This window comes from Acomys minous, assembly GCF_964271855.1.
Source record: "Acomys minous genome assembly, chromosome: 8".
Lineage (NCBI taxonomy): Eukaryota > Metazoa > Chordata > Mammalia > Rodentia > Muridae > Acomys > Acomys minous.
In genome coordinates, this window is record NC_140489.1 from 37,141,216 (window position 1) to 37,163,550 (window position 22,335).

Consider the following 22,335-nt stretch of genomic DNA (forward strand, 5'->3'; position numbering starts at 1 on the left):
AGAACAGGGCCATCCCACCCTACCCCCTTCTCAGAGTTGTCAAGGCTCCGCCTTTGTCCGCTCATTCCACACAGGTCGCTGATGGTCTCACAGTGTCAACGCCGACTGAGGTCAGACCACGAAGCAAACTTTCTGGACATCCAAATCTGGACTTTTGAAGGACACTTCAATCCCGCTTTTTAACCTTCTTATCCTAGCTCACATGGTTGCACTTCCCGCAATCACCAGAGTTCCCAAACTACAAATCCTTGTTAGCTCTCAGCCTCAGCACTAGTGATATTTTGAGCCAGGAAATCCACTGTTGTGGGAGGCTGTCGTGGCTAATGTAGGAGTTGAACAGCATCCTGGATTGCTATCAACTAGGTGTTAATATTGACAATCATGTTTTTGTTTTTGTTTTTGTTTTTTCTTTAAGCTTTATGAGACAGGGTTTCTCTGTGTAGCCCTTGGCTGTCCTGGACTCACTCTGTAGACTATGCTGGCCTGGAACTCACAGAGATCCACCTGCCTCTGTCTCCTGAGGGCTGGGATTAAAGGTGTGTGCCACCACAGCCTGACTCCATAAGACGACTCTTTACATCGATGTATCCTCTTATAAGGACAGGGATTAAAATCTAATAGGGGGGCTGGGCCCCCCAAAAAATTTTTTTACTAGGGTTGAAAGTCACTAGATTAAAGACATGCATCTAGATATCACTGCAACTTGGACACGTTTCTACCTCTTTTTTCTTTTTTTTCGAGACAGGGTTTCTCTGTTTTAGCTCTGGCAGTCCTGGAACTTACTCTGTAGACCAGGCTGGCTCCAAACTCCGAGACCTACCTGCCTCTGCCTCCCAAGTGCAGGGATTAAAGGTGTGTGCTACCACTACCTAGCTTGGTTTACTTTGTGTTAGATGAAACTTAAATGTTTGTTACAAGTAAACCTCATGATCTGTTCCATAGTGTATCATGAAAACTTTGCTGCATTTTTTTATATCCAATTAAATTCCTGCACCTTCCAGGTTGTCCCCAAGGATTGCCTCTATCCACATCTTTCCTATCACTGCCTGGTTTCTACAACAGGCCATTGGGCTTGTGCCCAGCCGATTCCCTCCGCAGTCACTTCACAGGGCACACTAGGCCTCCGTGCCAGCCCTGTTTCCACTCTCCTATTGACAGTTCCAGGGTAGCTACCTTGAGATGACAGGCATTCAGCTGTAAGGCATGAGTCTCTTGCCCCAGTGTGCTAACTGCCCTGGTCATGCTGCCTGGAATAAGCCCCCAAGCTCATCTGACTTTCTTTCTTTTCTTTTTTCCCCGAGGCAGGGTTTCTCTGTTAGCCTTGACTGTCCTGGACTCCCTTTGTAGACAAGGCTGGCCTCGAACTCACAACAATCCATCTGCCTCTGTCTCTCCAAGTGCTGGGATTAAAGGTGTGCGCCACCATGCCTGGCTTCACCTGTCTTTCATTGCCTATAGCTTTCCTCAAGTTCTACGTGGAGCCATCTTCCCTCCGCGGCTCAGTGCTCCTCCAGGTTCTGTGGAACCACATCAAATCTCCTCCCGTTCACTCTTATTTGTGTACATCTTTGCTTCCAAGTCTGTCTCTGATGAGCTGTGTGAGGGAAACTCTGGATTTTGTGTGTGTGTGTGTGTGTGTGTGTGTGTGTGTGTGTGTGTGTGTTTTTCCAAGACAGGATTTCTTTGTGTAATAGCCCTGGCTGTCCTGGAACTCTCTTTGTAGACCAGCCTGGCCTTGAACTCACAGAGATCCAACTGCCTCTGCCTCCTGAGTGCTGGTATTAAAGGCGTGCGCCACCATGCCAGGCTTCTATCTTTATTATATACGTGATGCCTAGCATGTTCCCCAACACACGGAAGCTATCTGGAAAATATTTATTGAGGGAATGAACAGATACAGCGACATCCCTGACCTCTGTTAGGCTCAGAGACATAGTTTAGAAGTGCTTATGAAATAGTTCATAAATCTACTAGCCCAGATACAGTTGTCTCCTCAAGGACCACCGCTGAAAATGGTTCTACTGAATCACTGTGTTCTCTGCCAACCAGAGGTCCTTTTTTCTCTCACTCTGACCATTGTGGGCTTCCAAGTACCCTAATTCAGAACTCTTCTACCAGTAAATATCGTTATCTAACTTGTTAGACTATTGTAGCCTCTGGATTAACCAGCCATCCTACAAATACACCTGGCCTCCATTTTTACATTTTAGAATCTTGGACTGAACTAAGCACAGAGTAAATGTGTAGTAAGGGTTGAGGATTGCTGACCTTGTAAACAACTTTTTCCTGCCAGGATTTCCTCAACACTATTACAAGGCATGCATTTATTATTTATTTATTTATAGACAGGGTTTCTCAGTGTGGCCTTGGCTGTCCTGGAACTCACTCTGTAGACAGGCTGATTTCGAACTCACAGAGATATGCCTGCCTCTATCTCCCAAGTGCTGTGATTAAAGGGGTCTGCCAACCCTGACTGTCCTATTTATTTATTTTTTTAATTTGGAATTTTATGCTTTCTTTTCTTTCTTTCTTTCTTTTTGACTGCATGTACGTCTGTGTGAGGGTATTAGAAACCCTGGGGCTGGAGTTACAGACAGGTTTGGGCTGCCATGTGGGTGCTGGGAATTGAACCTGGGTACCCTGGAAGAGCAGCCAATGCTCTTAGCCGCTGATCCATCTCTCCAAGCCCCCGAGTCACCTGACATTTCTATGCGGTGTACAGTGGATGTATGTAAGTTACACCTCCATCTGTGCCCTTATATACATGTGAGACCTAAGCATATGCAGGTTTTGGTGTCTGCACTGGTTGTGGATTCAGTCCCCGAGTATTTAGGGATGACTGTATACGTTAAACCTTACTGACACAAGGACATATCTGTTGTCTATCTACATCAGCGTGCATAACCAACTGCATGTTTTCATGCTACTGATTATCACATCCAAGCATCCTCAAGAGATCACCAGGCATGCCGGAGGCCTCTGCCCGGGATGCAACATCACTGGACCAACACATTTGCACCCTTCTTTACCTAGCCCAGGGAGTACCACCCGGCACCGCGCAGTTTAGTTAGCCTTGCGCTGTTTCTTCCTCCTCCAAGGACACTAAGGTCTTGTCAGGCACAAATTACATACAAAATGGGCCTGTAGAGTCCATGCCTGCGAAGTCTCTTGTCCAGCTCAGCTCCATGAAGTTTCAGTTTGTTAAGTATATGCATCTGGAAGGATTCATGGTATAGGTAGACATTCAGGGCTCTTCCTAGTTTTCAGGAAAGTGTAGGGCAACTGTAAAAGTGGGGAAAGAGGAAAGCGGCCTCTAGAAGGTTGATTCAGTTGTGTCAGCCCACCACAGCAAACCTGCCAGGGAGCCTGGGAAACCGGGCAGAACAGCTGCCACCCAAAAAGCCCGCAGCGGCCCAGTGCCCTGAACCCTAGAGAAGTACTGAAGGACCCTGGAGAGGCGGGAAACTTATTGGCCTGAGAACCGTCGTAGGCTGGCCACAAACCTAGTTCCCACAGGGCCGGGATTAGCCTGGTCCCGAGGGGCGGAGCGGGAGCGGCGGTGGAATCAGGAAATTCCTTTTTCACTGTGGGCCTTTCCCACCCCTTTCAAGGGTGTCGACTTGTCCCGGCCCAGGTTCCCCCAGAAAGAGAAAACGAAATATGCCTCGGGTTTCCCCACGCCGGGCCGGGGTTCGTAGCTCGCGTGGGACCGCAGGAACACCGATGCACCGGAGTTCTGGGCCTTCCCGCCAGCAGGGAATGGGGACCAATCCTCGGCGACTCCCCGGGCTCCCCGAGCACAGTGCCGTTTAGTCCCTGAGCTCTGGGAGGCGTCCCCAGGCTCCACTCCGGTTCAGCTTAAGGTGGTGTCACATGAGCTACAGGGGAGTGGGAACTCAGGGAGTGGGTGGTGGCGTGCGCGCCCGGAGGGGGCCGCCCAGTCCACCTATATGCACAGAGACCCGCCTGACGGATGCCAGGAATTCCCAATGAGAGGCGCTGGGGGGAAGTTTGGGCAACTCGGCCTGGCCAATGGAGAACCTCGGAAGGGCTCTGCCCCTTCTCCCCGCCCCCGCCCGCCTCGGCTCCCGCAGCTCGAGTGTTCGCTGAGCGCAGTGTGCGTGGAGATTAGGTCGGAGCGCTCGCCCCAGGAAGGTAGTCCGCGAGCTCCAGCCGCCGCCGTCAGCAGCAGCCTCTGAGAACAGAGCCGCGGCGGAAGCGGGCGCAGGGGAGCGAGCCCGGCCCCGCCAGCCCAGCCCAGCCCAACCCTGCCGACTCCCTCCCCACACCGGGGCAGCAGCCGCCGTCGCCTGGAGAGAAGGTGGAGGAAGAAATCCAGCCCCTAGCACGCGCTCACCATCATGGACCATTATGATTCCCAGCAGAACAACGACTACATGCAGCCCGAAGAGGACTGGGATCGGGACCTGCTCCTGGATCCGGCCTGGGAGAAACAGCAGAGAAAGGTTAGCGGCTACCCCCACCCACCGCAGCCCCGAGCCCTGATCGGTTCCGCTCGCCGCACTCCTGGGCTCTCGGCTGAGAACCAGTTCCCCGCGCGCAGGAGCGGAGGCGGGGACATCGCGGCCACTGCGAGGTGGGGTATTGGGTTACAGGCACCGGGCGGAAGAGGGGAGCACCCTTGCCCCGGAGCCTGCGAACTGCGAGCCGCAACGCGGGGAGGTGGCGCCGCCAGCGGTCAGGTCGCCTCGGGGCGGGTGGTCTCGGCCAACCCGCTGCTGCCGAAACCATCCCCGCGTGGGCAGGGCGCGGGGGCGGTGCTCCAGAAGCTGAGGCTGAGACTTCAGTTCCATGGCTGCTTACTCGGGATCGATTTCCCCCTTCCTTCTCTTTTTCCTGGCGCCTCCATATGGCGTGCGGTGGCAGCGCGCTTCCTGGGCCGCCCATGGGGCTCTGTACCGTAGGGGCTAGCTGCCCTGGACTCTGCGCCCCTAGCCGGGTCAGCCGACCTTAGACGGAGCGGGTGCGGGAGGGTTTGGTGGCCGCCTCGGGATCTACCTGGAAGTGGACGTGCGGGTGTGCCGCTGGGGCCGAGAAAATCGGGGGGCTCCCCAGGGCCTTGTGAGGGCGGGGTCAGAACGGTGAACCGTTTGATTGCTTAACTCTGAATTGGTGGCTGCAAGCCTTGCATCTGCGTTCTGCCCGGTCGACTCTTTTCCTAGTGAAACGCGAGTTTGGGAAGCCTGGCTCTAGTTGGGCTCCCGGGCGAGGGACGGTCTCAGGAGATAATTTAGGGTTGTTCTTTGAGGATCCCTGCTCACCCACGGCCCTGTATCCTAGACACCATCAGGAAGGTTCGGGATCTGCTGCCTGGGCTGGTCTGGGGACTTGGCTGTGGGACCTGAGCGTAATGACTAGTGGCAGGAAGAGGTCAGAAACCACTCTTGTTTGGGGGGGCGGCATTAACCCTGTCGCGTCTTCCTGCCTGCGCTGTGAGCCCTTTCCCTAGGCGGCCACGTACCCTGACCCCCACCTCCCATTCCCGACCAGTCCCTCCCCATTTCATATCCCCTCCCCCCGCCCCCCCCCCCGTCATGATCTGGGAAGGGTGGGGGCAGGATGGCGCGTCCCTTTGGATAGTGCGGTTAGGGCTGGGCTTGAGGGAGAATGCTCATGTCCAAAAATGGTAACATTCATTCCCTTTTTTAAACTTAAAAGGGGGGGAGTTTAGAGCCGACTGAAGTTTTTTTTTTTTTCAACTGAAGGCATCCTGTATTAGCTCACTCAGGAATCCTAAGCTCTGAAACGGTGCCCTTTTACTCACTTCATCAGACAAGCAGAGGTAATTTAAAACACACCACAATGGGCTTCCTTAAACTGGCGACCTGGGGCCCTGCCCCTGTCTCTTACAGCAACAGTGACTTAAGAGAGTCCCTGGGCTTTGAAATGACTTCTTTGTAATGTATTGGTAGCTTAAAGACACCGCCCTCTTCCTGTCAGCCCCCCTTCCCCTCCTCTGGGAGGGCTGAGGGCTAAGGGTCTTTCCCCCTTAACTCACTGAGTTTATTTCCTGGGACTGTTAGTTGAAGAGAAGACCGAGTGAGCAATTTGGAGATTTCCAGAGAGGACAAGGGATCTCCCTTCTTCCTTTGCTCCCTTTTCTTTAAAAAAAAAAAAAAAAAGTCTTAAAGTGACTTTAAAAAAATGTGCATTGATGTTTTGCCTGCATGTATATCTACTGAGTGTGTTAGATACCCTGGAACTGTCATGTGGGTGCTGTGAAGTGAACTCTGGTTCTCAGTGCCATCTCTCAAGCTGTCCAAAAAAAAAAAAGGTTCAGAATGGTACGACTTAAGCTGGCCGGGAGGGGTGGGGTGAGAACGGTGGAAATCTTGGGACCTTCCAGGAGTCCAGTGCTTTGTGCTGGAAGGGACAGGAGTGATGCAGCTGTTGAAGAGCCAGGCTGAGTAAGAGCTGTGGGACTCCAGATGCTGAGCCTGGGTCTATATGCTCACAAGGTATTAAAGATTGAATGAAAAAAAAAAAGATTGAATGGCCGAATGAACGTATTCAATATAACTGGAGGGAAAAACCATAGCTTCCCAAAATACTGACCTGGTAGGAACAAACCACCTGGGGAATTTGGTCATCTCCAGACATATGTAGACTGATGTTGGCTAGTGTGTGGTAGCACGGGACACATTTTACCTCCATCCCAGCAGCTCTGTGAGCCAGACACATGTGAGGAAGAGTAAACCAGGGTAAGAGAGAAGTAGCCTGGGCTGAGGCCTGGTGTGTATGTGAGGGGGGTGGGGGGGGTGGGGGACTGGGAGGCAGCTGGAGGAAGGATGGAAGGCCAAGTCTGGCATCCCAAGTTTTGGTATCAAGGAATCCACGTTAGTTAGATTGATAGGAGGAGCCCGGCAGAAGGCCCTGTGCTTCTGACTTGGAAAAACCTAGTTCGAGGTTGTGGTCCTGGCCACTCATTCATTCTCTGTGTTGCCTTTTTGTGAGCGTCAGTCTCCTCACCTTCAGGATCTCAGCCATGCCTAGTTCTTAGCTGAATGACGGCGGCGATCTACAGAGGGGACGTCTCTTAAAGGCTTAAAACAGTACCGTGTAGGTTTTGTATTCTTTGTACCGACTGGGAATGGGCAGAGTATTCTACAGGACCACTTCCTACAAGTGAACAGGGCTGAAGGAGGCAGGGGGGAGTTGAGGCTGTGTGCTGCCCTTGTGTGCAGCCTGCCCTGCCTTTAGCCCTGGTGCGGCATGACTGCTGGTGAGACTGTGGGCAAGCCTTTTACTCCTCTCATCTTTGTGTGCGTGTAAATATGCCTGTGTGGTGGCTAAAGATTGATGTCTGGTGTCTTCCTGGGTCACTCCCCACTTTGTCTACTGAGATAGGGTCTCTCTATGTCCTGTCCTGTCCTGTCCTGTCCTGTCCTGTCCGGCCTGGAACTCGATAATGTAGAACAGGCTGGCCTTGAACTCAAAGAGCTACCACATGCCTCTGCTTCCATACCTGGCCAACTCCACTCTATTTGTGAAAACAGGGGTCTCACTGAACCTGGAGTTCCTGACTCAGCTAGTCAGCTGGCCAGCAAACTCCAGGGATGTGCCCGTCTCTCTGCCCTTGCTAGTGCTGGGCTTATAGGCATATGCCACGATACCCAACATCTTATATGGGTGCTAGAGATTGGATTTAGGTGCTCAGTGCTTGTGCAGAGAGTCCCTAGGTGGCTGAACCATCTCCCCAGCCCCGAGCTCTGTCTACTTCCACAAATGCATTGGGAGTACTGACTGAGCCTGCCTGAGTTCTAGGTATTGGAAGTGGGACACAGAGAGAGCAGTTCTGTTTTTTTCCTTATCTGTGAACCTGATGGCTTTCTGCCCTAACCGCCACTCCCAAGCTCTTACCCGTGCCTGTGGAATGAGGTGGTAGGAACTTCTTCTTTGGTGGAGGTGGATGTAGGTAGAAGCCCCAGAGGGCAGGACACATGACTCAAGGAGCCAACGGGGGTAGGGTGGCAGTGCTTATCCCTTCTCCACAGACTGCTTCCACAGAATGCTTTGGGGCAGAGTTCTTGGGGCTGGTCCCTATACCTCCAAAGGTAAAGTGAGGCACAAAACCTGTGGACTGGAGGAAGTACAGCTTGGTTCGACTTCCTGACTTCCAGGTTCACGTCTGAAGTCTTTTTTTTATTTTTTTTTTCTCTTTCCCATGACAGCTCTTTTCTGTGCTGACAAAAGGCCTCTCTCTGGGTGTTCCCTCTCGGAGATCTCGCCACACCCTTGAGTGTATGTGCACAGGTGTCAGGCAGGCTAAAGAGAATATTGACTTAGAATTAGGTCCTGGATCTAGCCTCTGTCGCTGTGACCTTGGGCCATGTCTCAGCTTGGGCTGCATATTTGCAAAAACTATTGGATACAGGATTCTTTTTTTTTTCCTTTTTAAAATTTTATGTGCATTGGTGTTTTGCCTGTATGTCTCTGTGAAGGTGTCAGATGCCCTGAACCCGGAGTTCCAGACAGTTGTAAGCTGCCATGTGGGTGCTGGGAGGTCAACCCTGGACCTTTGGAAGAGCAGCCTCTCAGCCTCGGAGCCATCTCTCCAGCCCCCTAGCTGACGCGGTTTTGACTTGAGATAATAAGGCGGTTGCTTCTGCTGTTGAGCTATATTCTCCTCTCTGAGGTCTTGGAGGTTCTGGGTGACTGTGTATTCCCACAGGTGTCAGCCCTGGGGGCTTTTCACAGTGAGATGCTTAGTCAATATTTATTGAGTAGCTGTTGGCAGGTGAATGGAATTGGCTGTGGAGAAGATGGAGATCTGGATTCTGCACCGGTGGTAGGTAGGCTGGGGCTCAGGAAGGTAGGCCACCCAGCCTCAGTCGCCTTGGTTTCTGGGCCGCCGGCCCATTTCACGGGAGCTTACCTGTGATTCCCAGAGGGCGTGGACAGGCTTACCTGGGGAGGACTAAACATCCCAAAACCAGGGTGGAGCCTGGTGGGAAGTGAAACTAGGAAGAACAGAGAATTGGCCCTTGCACCCTCAGATTTGTCATTGTCGTTTGCCCTCTTGACTGCCATGCTGTGACAGCGTCGGTGGGGACAGGCACTCAGCTTCCCCTGTTCTTTCCTGAATTCCTGATGCTGAGTCAGTGATAGGACTGAGTGAGGACATAGATTCTTTGTGTTCTAGATAAAAGACCCCATCCTAGGCCTGCATCCTGGCTCCAGCTTCTGCAGATAAATGTGGCTCTGGGTGTGCTAGGGTGGGGTGTGTCTAAATGTTGCCTCCCTCATTGACTAGCTGTGGTATCTTGGGTCTACACAGTGATTTCTAGGCCAGCTTGGTTTACTTAAGGAGATCCTGTCTCAAAGCCTCCTCCCATTAAAAAAAAAACAAAACAAAACCAAAAACCAAAAAACAAACAAGCAAACAAACAAAAAAACAACCCAACCAAAAACACCAACCAGAAAGAAAGTACTTAAAACTTGCATCATTGTGTTACAGTGCAAGAGGAGTGACACACAGAGAGTACGTGTCCTTTAGGAACCATTTAGTCCAGGGATTTGCCCGCCCTCACACCTCCCAGCAACTCCCCCAAGCTCACTTTACCCCAGGACTTGACGGAGCTCCCTTCCCTCCCAACACTGCTCCACACGTAGGCTGGGAGCTGGTGCCTCCCTGGTTCATCAATGGGCAAAACCTGAAGGAGAGGTGGGGGAGGGGGAGGTTGGCCATCAGGCCACAGATGCCAGCTGGCCCCAGACCAGACAGGTGTGAGAAGGCCTGGCTTGTGGCCCAAGGACCAGATTTTCCAAGGTGAGGGACACTAGAGGTGGGTCTGCAGGAAGAAGAAGGCTGACAGGCCTGAAGGAAGAAGAAGGCTGAGAGGCCTGAAGGGTCCGTGGTCAGTGTTCTCTGGAGAAGTCTCTCTCCTCTGAGGCTGGCTTCGGGAGGTGCTCCAAGGCTGCTCCCACCAACCCTCTCTAAAAAGGCCCAGCCCTGGACACCTTGATGGCCACAGACCAAAAATTGGGCTTAAAGGGCTTGTCATACGATCTATGTTACTTTTTGTGGTTCTAGACCTGGGGTGCGGCAGCCCTAGCCTGAGATAACCTTGCCCTGGGTGTACTGCTGTGTGACCCCTGGAACCAGTTACAGGGTGTTAACTGGAAACTCTGCGTGTCCTGTCTCGTGGGTCATGACCACCACAGTTTAGGTGGAGAGGAGACCAGACAGACCCACCATACCCACTAGGCCGTGTCAGTAACAGCTGATGGAGTGAGTGGACGACAGAGCTTGTGGCTGTGGTGCGGCTCGGGTGGAGAGGGTGTCGTGCATGTGTTGTTTGAGTAAAGGACTATAAAGAAAAGTTTCTTCTGGGAATCTGAGTGTCCTATGGCAGCGGTGCTGCTGCAGGCTTCAGAAAGGCCTGGGAGGGCAGAGCGAGCCTCCTAAGAGTCAGGTGCTGGGGACCCCCTCTCATTGTTCTTCCTCACTGAGCACCCCTCTGCTTCATCCCTCCTTCACCTCCCTTCCGCTTCTCTCCCCACCCCCTTTTTGGCAGGGGTGAGGTGGGGGAGCAGGGTCTCAGATAGCCCAGGCTGGCGAATTTTCTGTGTATCTGAGATTGACCTGCTGCTTCTGCGTCCTAAATGCTGGGAGTACAGACATGGATCAGCACACACTGTGGTGCCGGGGATTGAACTCAGGTTCATGCACAGTGGGCAGGCATTCTACCAACCTCATATACCCCTGGACCTTCACTTTCTGAGAGTGATGGCTAAGCCAGGCTGTCCAAGCAGGCTACTGGTCAGGCTCTCAAAGCCCATACCTTTTTAGGTACAGTTGGGGGTCATCCCAGCCAGTTGGTCCCAGTGATCCACAGCTTGACATGCAGCTGAGGATTGCCAGCTTTACTGGCCCTGCCTTTTCTCCTTTTGAGATGCCCAGTGGCTCCCCATCTCTACTAGAGCAGTTCTGTGAGCTGGGCCCATTTACTCAGCAAGAACCCTGGCAGGGCCAGGTGCAGGGTGTATGCCTTTAATCACAGCACTTAAGAGACAGCGGCAGGTGTCTACGGACAGCGTTCCAGGCCATCCAAGGCTACACAGTGAGACTCTGTCAAATAATAATAATAATAATAATAATAATAATAATAATAATAATAATAATATAAGCTGGGCAGTGGTGGCGCACGCCTTTAATCCCAGTACTTGGGAGGCAGAGGCAAGTGGATCGCTGTGAGTTCGAGGCCAGCCTGGACTACAAAGCGAGTCCAGGACAGCCAGGGCTACACAGAGAAACCTTGTCTTGAAAAAAACAAACCAATATATATATATATGCAGGTTCTACAGCTGCACATGAAGATGAAGGGACAGAGAGTTCCTCAGTCCTTCTCTCAAGGCCTTCCACTGACTGGGAGCTATTTCACAGGACTTTGGCGGGTAGGGCAGGAGCCTATGTGCCTATGTGCCCCTGTGAGTTGGGCCCTAATGAGTGGTTCTCTTTTTCCCTGGGGGAGGGGGGGGGGCTGATGGCCACTAGTCTGCCTAGGCAAGAGGAGCAGACGACGAGGCACAGGGCTGTAAGCAGGATGGAGGTCAAACTCTCCAGAAACCACTCCAGGAATGAGTTCAACGTGAATCAGGGAGAGCAAAGGCTATACCGCTCTTGGGGAGTGGATGGGGGGGGGTTCCAGATAGGTGTACATAATTGGTTGAAACCAGTAACTTTAAGGATGCTTGCTTTACATTTGGCAGCATGCGCCTATCATATGAACGGGGAACACAGTGCCTAATTATCCTATAGGCACAGGGAGGGGAGAGCTAGCAGGGAACTGTATCAAGGGCTGTATATATCAAGGGTGGTTAGGGGCATCTGTGTCTAAAGACACCAGATGGAGTCAGGCAGAGAGCCGGAGGCCCTGCTGGGGAGAGGGAGCCCTGCACCTAACGAGGAGGAGCTCAGAATGGCTGTCCAGAGAGGGACGACTGCAACCTCAAACAGCAGGGCCCTTCCAACACTGATGCTATCACAGTCTCACAGGTGGTGAGATGTCTGACCTTTTCAGGACCTCAAGGTCAGGCTGACTGAGAGTAGCTTTAGGATCTGAAGCTGGTGGTTCCATCCCCTGCCCACCCCCCCACCCCCCCAACCCCGGTGTTTGCTTTGCTGTGCCACTTATAAAATAGTCAGCATGCATAGGAACATTAAACAAAGATGGATGGTTACAACTAAAACCCCAGGGGTGGACATGTTCTGGCATCACACAGCGGTGATGGCTGCATGGCCTTGTGAATAGATTCAGAGTTATTGGATGGTGCATTGCAAAAATGGTGACACTGATGTTATGAAAGTTATGTCTCAATTTTGTAAAACCCAAGAAAAGACTAATATAAAGAGGAAGCTGACAGCTGCCTGCCATCCCACCTCCCAAATGTGAATGCTGTCACAGGAGTTCAAATGCTATCTGCCATCCTCGGCTCATCCTTACTCTGGCAGCCCCTCCCCCTCCCTTTCCCCTTGCTCACTGGGGCGTTTGGAACCCTGTGCTGTGGTCGGATAGAGCTGAAGACTCACTGGGAGCAGAAGTGTGAAAGCTGAGAATCCGTGACCCTTAAACACCAGGAGAACAAGGAGGAAAGGTGACGGTCCCTATCTTCCCAAGTCCCCGCCTTGTGTCCTGGGGGTGTTCAGATATTAAACCCTGTTGGATTGTGGCCTCTTGTTACCTTCTGCCCTCTCCAGGGCCAGCAGGCAGGAATGGCTTTCCTCAGGGGTCCGAGGCAGGCACGGGCTGGGGAGGCAGCCGCGCCTCCCTGGGAAGTTGCCTAGCAATAATCCCAGTAGGTGACTTAGCCCACTACAGAGGCGGGAGGAGAACTGGGTGTAGATGCGGAGGATGCCGTTCCCCTGGAAACTGCTTGCTTGGTCCTTGGCTACCATGGGTCTCTTGTGGGACTGTGATTTGCTCTCCACCGAGAGGGATCAGAGTCCTTTGCAGGCTTGTGTCCCGAAAGGTCCAGGGTGGAGGAACCCTGGCACGCCAGACTGTAAGTCAGACATGCTCGATTAACGGCCCCCTGTTCGCATTCCCAGCAGCAGGGGCCAGAAATGTGGTATAGGCATGCTTCCTAGGAGGACCTGGATTTAGGGGCACAGAGTAACATTCTCTCAGGCACACAGAAAGGGCTGGACACGAAGAACCAGGTAGGTGTTCAGTTTGGTTTAAGGTCTTTCATAAGTCCAACGTACCGAGAGAGAAGTGTAAACACTGTCCACCTCCTGGGGAGGGAAGAGAAGATTCTCGAAGGTGGGCTGGTCAGGAGGGCTGTCTGTTTTGCATCACTCAACCAGCTAGTATTTATCAGCAGGTTCTGGTTCTCCAAGTGAGTAAAAAGACCTAAAAGGTCACAGTGATGGCAGGTTAACTGATTCAGATTACCTCTGTCTGCACAAGTCTTCAGGGGAGGCACATTTTTGCACAAATGGAGACAACGGGGAAGCAAGTGGCCCAGGAGCTGACCGGCTAATGAGCTGGTAATGAGCAAAGCTAGGCAGATTAACCTCAGAATTCTGATTTTGACCATAAGTACAGACCCGCCCTCTGCTGTGAAGAGGCTCTCCTATTGTAACTGAGACTCGAGTCTTAACTGTGAGTGAATAATAACCCGGGATGGTGTGTAATCAAGTGCTTATTTTATGATTCATGGGTTTTCACATTTATACTTCTGTATTAATCACGATGGGATTTCTTGCCATTCATGGTGATGAGCAAACCTGTGGGGACTTGTCTCCATTTCAGGGTAGAGAAAGTGAGGCTCGGAAAAGTGAGGTGACTTTACCAAGGCCTTGCGGGCAACGTAAATATTCCAGGGTGAATTTTGACCGGTCTTTGGAGGGTCTTAGGCTGACAGAGCCTGGCTGTGACATGGACACTTCTGAAATTAACTTTTCTTAGAAAGGTAGGAGGGATGCCGGTGGCCACCTTGTCTACCTCCAAATGGCCTCTGGCTTGACTCCAGCTTTTAGGGAGTGGCTTCCCCCTGCTTTAGAGTTCAGCAGCCCCTCCCTGCTTCCTTGCCCTTTGTTTGTGGTCACCTAGGGGAACCAACAGCAGGCTTTGCTTCAGGCAGCCCAGCCAGGTTTGTGTTGATTGTAGGAGTCCATACGTTAAGCTTGGAGAGTAATGTTCAGAAGGGTGTAGGGGAAAGTTGAGGCTGTTTTTTCTTGACAGGACTGGAAGTTTCTAGGCCAGGTTGAGTAGATAGCCCCTGCCATTTCTTGAGCCCCAATGCTGAGTGTCATAGGCCTCGGAGGGTTCAAACCGGAGGACCCAGCTGTCGGTTGTGGGTGGAAAGGCAGTTGCTCAGGGAGGGTTCCTCTTTGGTTACCCTGCTGTTGATTGGAGCCTGTGGAGCTGTCTGGAGTAGGGTTGCAGGCCACAGGACTGGGCTGCTAGGCCAGGACTTACAGGGCACTGCAGACTTATTTATTTTAGTTGTTTGAGACAGGATTTTGCTCTGTAGCCCAGGCTGGCCTGGAACTCACTGTGTTGCCCACTCTGGCTGCAGACGTGCAATAATTCTCTGGCCTCTGTCTCTCCTAAGTGCTAGAATTGCAGACACGTTGTAGGTATGAGCCAGATTCCCAGCCTCTGAGGAAAGATATTTTAATATATCCTAATCACGAGGATTAAGGGAGAGAAAGATGCTCCATAGAAATTCAGACATGGGGAGGCATCTCAAAAGAGACAAACATACCAGTGTGCATCTTCAGGGAATGTTACCCTCTTAAAATTTTCTATTAGAGCCATTTGCAGAGGGAGAAAGATGGATTGGTGCTGGATTCGATTTTCCCAATCCTCTGTCGGTGAAATGCCACAGGGAAGGGACCCTGGAGGTGAGTGGCCTCCCGCAGGCAGATCTCTCAAAGTATCTTGTCTTCTCATGTGGAACAGGAGACCCCTGCCGTGTGTGTGTATGTGGAGGGGCTGTAAGGATCTGGTCCTCTCTTCTCATGTCCCACAGAGAGAGAGGAGAAAGTAAACCTGTCAGTCAATCCCTCCCCGTCAAATGCTAGCCCTAGGAAATGGGACTCTGCCCTGCCCTGCTTTGCCTTGCCCTGCCCTGTCCAGCAGCACAGGCCCCTCTGTGTTTCTCTGGCTGCACATAGCCCCTCTGTTGTTTTTGGCTGAGGCCTTGACTTTGGAGGAGTGGTTCCCTTCAAACGCCGCAGACATCCTCCTGATAGTACATAACGGCACCTTCCAACCGAGTTCCCGGTATTTCCGAAGGGCCTTTCTTTCCAGGAACCCAAAGCGCTTTTCCAGACTCAGCTGTGGGAGCTGGGATGAGGAGGAGGCACATGAATGTGTTTTCCCGGAGGCGGGAACTGGGCCCAGATCTCTGTTTCCTGCCCTTCGGGTTACTAGGGACAGGCCTGGTGGTATCTCTGTTCACTTGAGGCCCTGAGCTCACTCACACAACCTCCCTTTTTTTCTGGACACCCCCTTGCTGCCTTTAATTGTTTTGTTCTGTGGTTCTAGAAATGGAATCTAATTAGGACTTCATGCATACCAGACCAGAGTGACACCTCACTCTCCTCTTCTTAGTCTTTTAAAATTTAAGTTAAGCTGGTGAGATGGCTTAGCGACCTGAGTTGCAACGCCTGGAGCCCATATGGTGGAAGAGAAGAGCCAGTTCCTGGAAGTTGTCCTTTGACCGCCACTTATTTGCACAGGTGCATACAATAAGTTAAAGTGTAACAAAATAAAAGTTTTTTAAAAAAGTTAAGTGACAGTAATCTTATAGCCCGATTACTTAAATATCAGTGTAATATCTTATATCTGTTTCTGTGTATATATGTCAACATATTTATTATGTATTATATAATATGCTTATTATAAATTATTATATGTCATTTTATTATTATTTTTTCTTTTCTTTCTTTTCTTTTCTTTTTTGAGACAGGCTTTATCTCTGTAGCCTGACTGTCCTGGGACTCACTCTCTAGATCAGGCTGGCCTGGAACTCAGAGGCCCAGCTGCCTCTGCTTTCTGAGCACTGGGATTAAAGGAGTTTACCACCACTCCTGGCTTTATACACCTATTTTTGAAATTAAGAGCTAGTCCTTTGGCACTTGCATCTGGGCCTATCTACTGCTGCCCTATTGAGGCTGCTTGGCCTGAGCAGTAAGGCCACCTTGGCACTCAGTGGCCTGACTGGGGAGCCTTCCCCTGGGCCTTTCGCCATAGAAGCCCCTGGTTGAAAAGCAGGTCCGATTCAGGGTCTATCATACTAGGCCAGTGACTGGGACTAGACTATGAACTAGTCCCATTGAAGCACACGAGACACCCATGGTACTGTGGGCTGGGCTGGGCACACTCGGCGTTTCACAGATAGCCTCTCGTTTAGAGCTCACAGCACTTGAGAAGGGATGGCTGGCAGGAAGTAGAGGACATCTGGGGGTTCCTGAGAAGACCCGAAAGGTTCAGGTGAGCACAGCAGGCATGTCTGTAGAGTATCCCTAGTTTGCAAAGAGCATGCTGACTTCAGAGTTCTATTTTAAGGCCCCAGCATTCTTCTCTGGAATCCCGTTGGCTTCCCTGCTGGCATGAACCTGTATCCTGAGTTTGATGATTTCGTTAGTAAGCGTATGATCATATTAGCCCTGCCCGGGCAGCTGGTGTGTATCTGTGCGCGGTTTTTAAAACTGGAGATAGCAGAACTGGAGAGATGGCTTAGCCGTGTAAGAGCACTAGCTGCTCTTCCAGACGACCTGAGTTCAATTCCCAGCATCCACATGGCAGCTCACAACTGTCTGTAACACCAGTTCCAGGGGGTCCAACACCCTCACACTCATACATGCAGGCAAAACACCAATGCACATAAAATATACATACATACATACATACATACATATCCTGGAACTGAGCTCGTAAACCTCCCCCCCCCCCCCCCCCCCCCCCCCCCCGTCCACTGTATATATCTCTATTTGCACTGTATATATCTCTGTTTGCACACATCTGAGCTATGCTGGAGCTCTGCGCCCCAGCACTGCACCCCATGTCCCGTTGAGGCCTGGAGGCTTTGCCCAGGTCTCCTTGCTCCTTTCAGATGACAAGTAAAGCTAGAGGCCAGCTTCCTGCCTCTCTGGTGGCTTCTCTGAGGGAGGACAGAAGTCAATCTCAACAGTGTCGTCTTTTTTTTTTTCTCGGCATGTTTTTGGGCATCTAGCTCCTGAGCCCTATGGTTACCTCCTTGCCTGCCATCCTGGGGCTTTGAGGTCAGGGTCTTGTTCTTGTCTTCCCAAAGTAGCAGTTATATGGTTTTTTGTTTTTGTTTTTGTTTTTGTTTTTCGAAACAAGGTTTCTCTGTGTAGCCTTGGCTGTCCTGGACTTGCTTTGTAGACCAGGCTGTCCTCAAACTCACAGCCATCCTCCTGCCTCTGCCTCCCGAGTGCTGGGATTAAAGGCGTGTGCCACCATTCCCAGCTAGCAGTTATATGTTTTAATTGATGTTTGTGTTTGTTTGCTTGAGGTAGGGTCTCATGTATATCAGGTTCATTACACAGCCACGGATGACCTTGAACTTCTGATCGTTTTTCTTCCTGTCTCCAAATGCCAGAGTTACAGGTGTGTTCCACCAAGCCTTGTTTTCTGCGGTGATGGGGATTGAAACCCACGTTTGTGCATGGTACCCTCTCAAGTGAGCCACATCTTTGCCATCCCCTCCCCCCCTTCCCTTTTTTTGTTTTTGTTTTTTCAAGACAGGTTTTCTCTTGTAGTCCAGGCTGGCCTCGAACTCACAGAGATCCGCCTGCCTCTGCCTCCCGAGTGCTGGGATTAAAGTTGTGTGCCCCCACACCCAGCTTCCCTCTCCCCGCCTGGCTTCTCTCTCCCTGCCCTTCTTTTTGAGAAGAGTCTTACTATGTAGTGGAGCTTGGCTCTCCAGTGTCATCTTCCGGAGCTCTGGGAGTCCCGGCCTCCACCACTACGCCTGTTGAGGCCTGGAGGCCTCACTGGCACTTACCAGTGCTGGGGACTGAACCCCTCCCTTTTACAGTCTGCTAGGTGTACCCCTAGCTATGTTCATTACTTCTCAGTGAAGCAAATATGCAGCTGCAAACTTCTAAATGAATCTGTAGTTTATGCCTCTCCATGGCAGCTTGCAGCATTGGAAAGCTCCTTGTGCTGTGTAAGACAGGCGCTCCTGATGGGGGCTTAGGTGGGCACAAAAGCTTTTGAAGATGGCAGAGTCAGGGAGCCATGATGAATGCCTCTTGTCCCTGAGGCCAGCTAGTGGGGATGACAGGCCTGTCACCCCTGTCCCTGCCTGGTTTTTTGTTTTTTGTTTTTTTTGCTTCCGCACCTGCTTCCTCCCCTGGCTGTCAGCCACTTCGCTATTGCCATGCCCAGTTGGCACCTGGCTTCCAGGATGGGCTAGCGAGAAATTTGGAAGAGACAGATGTGTTGACAGGCTGTTGGCAGCCTTGCTGTACTGTCTCAGAGCGTCCCCGTGAAACTCTGGGCTCTGAGGACATTTGGAGGATCAGTGGCCTGAGGTGCCTTGGACAGTAGAAGATGTATGCTTGTGGGGTTTCCTGGGGGTCCCCTAGCAAGTGTCAGGCCTCAGAAGCCTTTCTGACAGGTTGCTCAGCTCCCTGAAGACAAAGCACACAAAAGCTTGTGTGTAGTAGCAGCTCCCGAGCTCACCGGGTGCCTCTGGCCCGGTGTCTGGGTATCTCTAGTCCATCAGGAAAGTCTTGTGTGTCAGCGTCAGAGTGGCTGGTGTCACTCCAGCCAGGAGGTTGTTTCCTGGGTTCAGGACGGAGGTCTGGTTGGCTCCCCGGGTCCAGGTCTACCTTGGAACCATCCTCATCATTGGGTTGAATCAGAGCCTGGGATGAGCTTAGACCTGGCCACTCCTCTTGTCATTGCTCGCTTTGTGTTTGGTCACAGGGTGGTAACCGGGTGTTGTTGATGACCTCCCAGCTCCCTTGAAGATCAATAGTCCAGCTGTGGTTTTCCTCTTAGCTCAGTGTGCACTCCAGATTCCTCTCCTGAGAGACAAGCCAAGCCGGCCCCTCTCCCAATACCCTGCCGCTTTCTCCCTGGAGGTTGGGTATTTGGCTGGGATCCCTGCTTCAGAAAATCTTAGGGAGTTTCTGGTCCTCTTGTGTTTGCTTGGGGGCCTCAAAGGATGTCAAACTAAGGTCTCGGTTTTCCTTCTCCTTCCATGGCTGAGTTAGTGTGAGTGCTCTCCCTCATGGGTGGACCCTAGCCTGGGTTTCCATTGCTGTGAAGAAACACCATGAATGTGGCAACTTCTTTTCTGTTATTAAATTTTTTTTTTTTTAAATTTATTTTATGTGCATTGGCGTGAAGGTCTCAGAACCCTTGGAACAAGTTATAGACAGTTGTGAGCTGCCATATGGGTGTTGGAAGAAATAGCCAGTGCTCTTAACCACTGAGCCATCTCTCTAGCCCCAATGGCAACTCTTAGAAAGGAAAACATTTAACTGGTGCTGGCTTACAGTTTCAGAGGTTTAGTCCATTATCTTCGTGGTGGGAAGCATGGTGGCATACAGGTGCTGGAGAAACTGAGAGTTCTACATCCCGATTGATGACGGGCAGCAGGAAAGAACTGAGCCACTGAGCCTGGGCTTGAGCTTCTGAGAGCGTAAAGCCCGCCTCCTGGTGATGCACTTCCTCCAACAGAGCCACACCCACTCCAACAGAGCCACACCTCCTAACAGTGCCACTCCAGATGGGCCAAGCATTCAAACACATGAGTCTATGGGGGCCATTCCTGTTCACACCACCACAGGTGTGGAACTAGATAGAGCCATGGGGTTTCCAGCTACCCAGGCGGGACATGGTGTCCAGTAAGGCCTTGGTTCTCATGCCACCTTTTCTCTGTTGGGACTTTGTAGAGTGGCATTTGGGACACTGCCCTTTTTGAACTATTGGCTCCGAGTTTGGCAGAGTCCTGTCCTGTTCCCTTAGCACAGGGACAGTGGTGCTTATAAAGGGCCGAGGCCTTAGGAGACCTGGCGAGTTTTGTTGGTGCTGCTTATTTCTTTGTCATTCTAGACCAGTTATATCTGATGGTCGCTCAGAACCCAGGAGCCTGTATCGCAGGATGCTGGTCTCTCTGGGCTTTAACTGAATTACCACGTGGGAAGCATCTCCAGGGCTTGGGCCATGCCACTGTTCTGTGTCTGCCCTTTTGTTTGTTTGTTTTTGAGACAGGTGTAGCTTTGGCTGCCTGGAACTCTGTATTTGAGCAGGCTGACCTCAAACTTGGAGAGATCCACCTGCCTCTGCCTCACAAGTGCTGGGATTGAAGGCGTGTGCCACTGTTCTTAGCTTGTTGGTGGCGACTTTTTTTTCCCATGTGTCTGTGTGAGTGTGTATGTGCGCTGTGTTTGGGTGCCTACAGAATCCATATCTCTTGGAGCTGGAGTTAGAGGTGGTTGTGAACTGCATAACATTTGTGCTGGGAACTGAACTCAGGCCCTCAGAAGAGAAATGGGCGGTGCTCTTAACCACTGAGCCATCTCCCAGCCCCATTGCTCCCTTATGAAGGAATATTCTGCGAGTCAAGCACTTCTTCATGCGATCTTGAGATGGGCCTCTGGCCTTCCCAGCCTGTCCCTGAAGCTAACCATTTGACAGTCTTACTTGTGGGAACCTTGTGGACTCTCAGTTTTCAGGAGTTTCTTCCCACCTGGAAGGTGAGCAGGGCCAGGTGGGTAGAATCAGGCGAATGCCCTTCCCTTACCCAGAAGTCAGTGCTCCAGTAGTAGGGCTAGCCTTCTTTGTTTTGACTCTAAAAATGCTTGGCTAGGGTGTGGCCTTCAGTGGGAAGCCATTTGCCTTGTTTGTGGTTAGCAGGGTACCTTAGTTTTGTCCCTTAGCCTTGGTACTCCAGGCACAATTTAAGATTAAGTGGTTCAATGAACAATGAGGATTGTTTATGCCCTTTGCAAGGTGAGCGGTCCTAATCAGACCCTGTGTTGTCTTGGCTGTGATTGCCTGTCTGTGTGAGGGAGGCTGCCTGCCCTGTGGGCTCAGTGGGCCTGAGAACCAGGCCAGACTCCAGAGCCAAGACTTTTTGTGTGGAATCTAAGGAGAGCTGGTGTCATGGGTGGCCTTGCCCCTCACTTGTTCGCTTTCAGAGCCTGCCCTGGTCCTCTTTTCCCCAGCAGTAGTTTGAAGAAAGCAAGTCATAGGATCCCAAGTCCAAGGGGACTTGGAAGGTTATGTGGATGAAGAAATTAGAGTTCACAGTGGCAATCTGATTTGACCAGGGGCACTCTGCCATGGTCTGGTTCCTTGTGAGGTTGGCTTCGTAAAGGACTCAGCACCCATGGGAACCATCTTCTCCCATGCTTGCAAGTGGCCTCAAGAATCTGAGCAAGGACACACCCAGCTCTGACACACTGTACTCTGAGGTAGAGAGAGCGTCTGGGCTTCTGGCCAGGGTGTGGGTGGCCAATTTCAAGTGAATTCTGCAAGTTAGAGGTAGTGATGGGCTGGTAGGCTTCTGTACTGCACTCCTCCTGGACCTGCCCATGAGTTTGCATGGAGGCAGGGTTGCAGGGACACAGCAGTGTGGAGGTGGTGGTGATGATGGTGGTGGCGGTGATGGCGGCAGCGGTGATGGTGGTGGTGGTGGTGTCGGCAATGTCAGTGTTGGTGGTAGTGGTGGCAGTGATGGTGGTGGTGGTGGTGTGGGCAATGTCAGCGTTGGCGGTGGTGGTGGTGGCGGTGATGGTGGTGGTGGTGGCAGTGGTGGTGGTGGCAGTGGTGGTGGTGGTATTCCTGGTGATTACAGCTCACCCTCACTCCCACATGCCGAGTCCTCCACTGAGTCCAGTTCCTGCAATATCAGTGAATCATTGTAACCACCTTCTAGAGAAGCGGCACTTTGATACTTAGTTCCCTCTTAACGAAAGCATCCCAGGCTTTGGTGAAGTCTTTTGCCCCAACTCCCATGGCTGACCATGGCTCCAAGGATGTCCTCATGGGAAGCACATGCTGCTGCCCTGGCTGCCTGCCTTGTGCTGGGTAGGAGCATCTGCTGCCAGCCCTGCCTGGGGCAGGGGAGCCCCTTAGAGATGGAGTGAGTCTCTACTGCCCCAGGTCCCTGGAGCTTCTCTCTTGTATAGCACAGCAGGTTCCTAAGGAAGAGGGAGGTGGCCCTGCCTGGGCCTGGAGGCTGAAGTCCCACAAGTGTCAAGTTGAGGTAGGGATAGCCTGGGCCATGTGGAGTTTTATTATCCTCCACATTTTACTGGCTTCCTTCCTTTCGTCCCTTCCTCCCTCCCTCCCTTCATCCTTCCTCTTTTCTTCA

General features: G+C 51.7%; 1 protein-coding gene across 3 annotated transcripts in view; it reads left to right on the top strand.

Annotated features, from left to right (window-relative positions):
* The first annotated feature begins 3,984 nt into the window (after positions 1–3,984).
* ACTN1 (actinin alpha 1) overlaps positions 3,985–22,335 on the top strand; it is a 98,541-nt gene continuing 80,190 nt past the window's right edge. For 2 of the 3 annotated variants that reach the window (XM_084792277.1, XM_084792279.1), the window contains exon 1: positions 3,985–4,466. In XM_084792277.1, coding sequence (XP_084648403.1) covers positions 4,362–4,466 — 105 coding nt within the window. In that variant the 5' untranslated portion in view covers positions 3,985–4,361. The remainder of the gene's footprint in view (positions 4,467–22,335) is intronic. The other variant, XM_084792278.1, reaches the window with a different exon arrangement.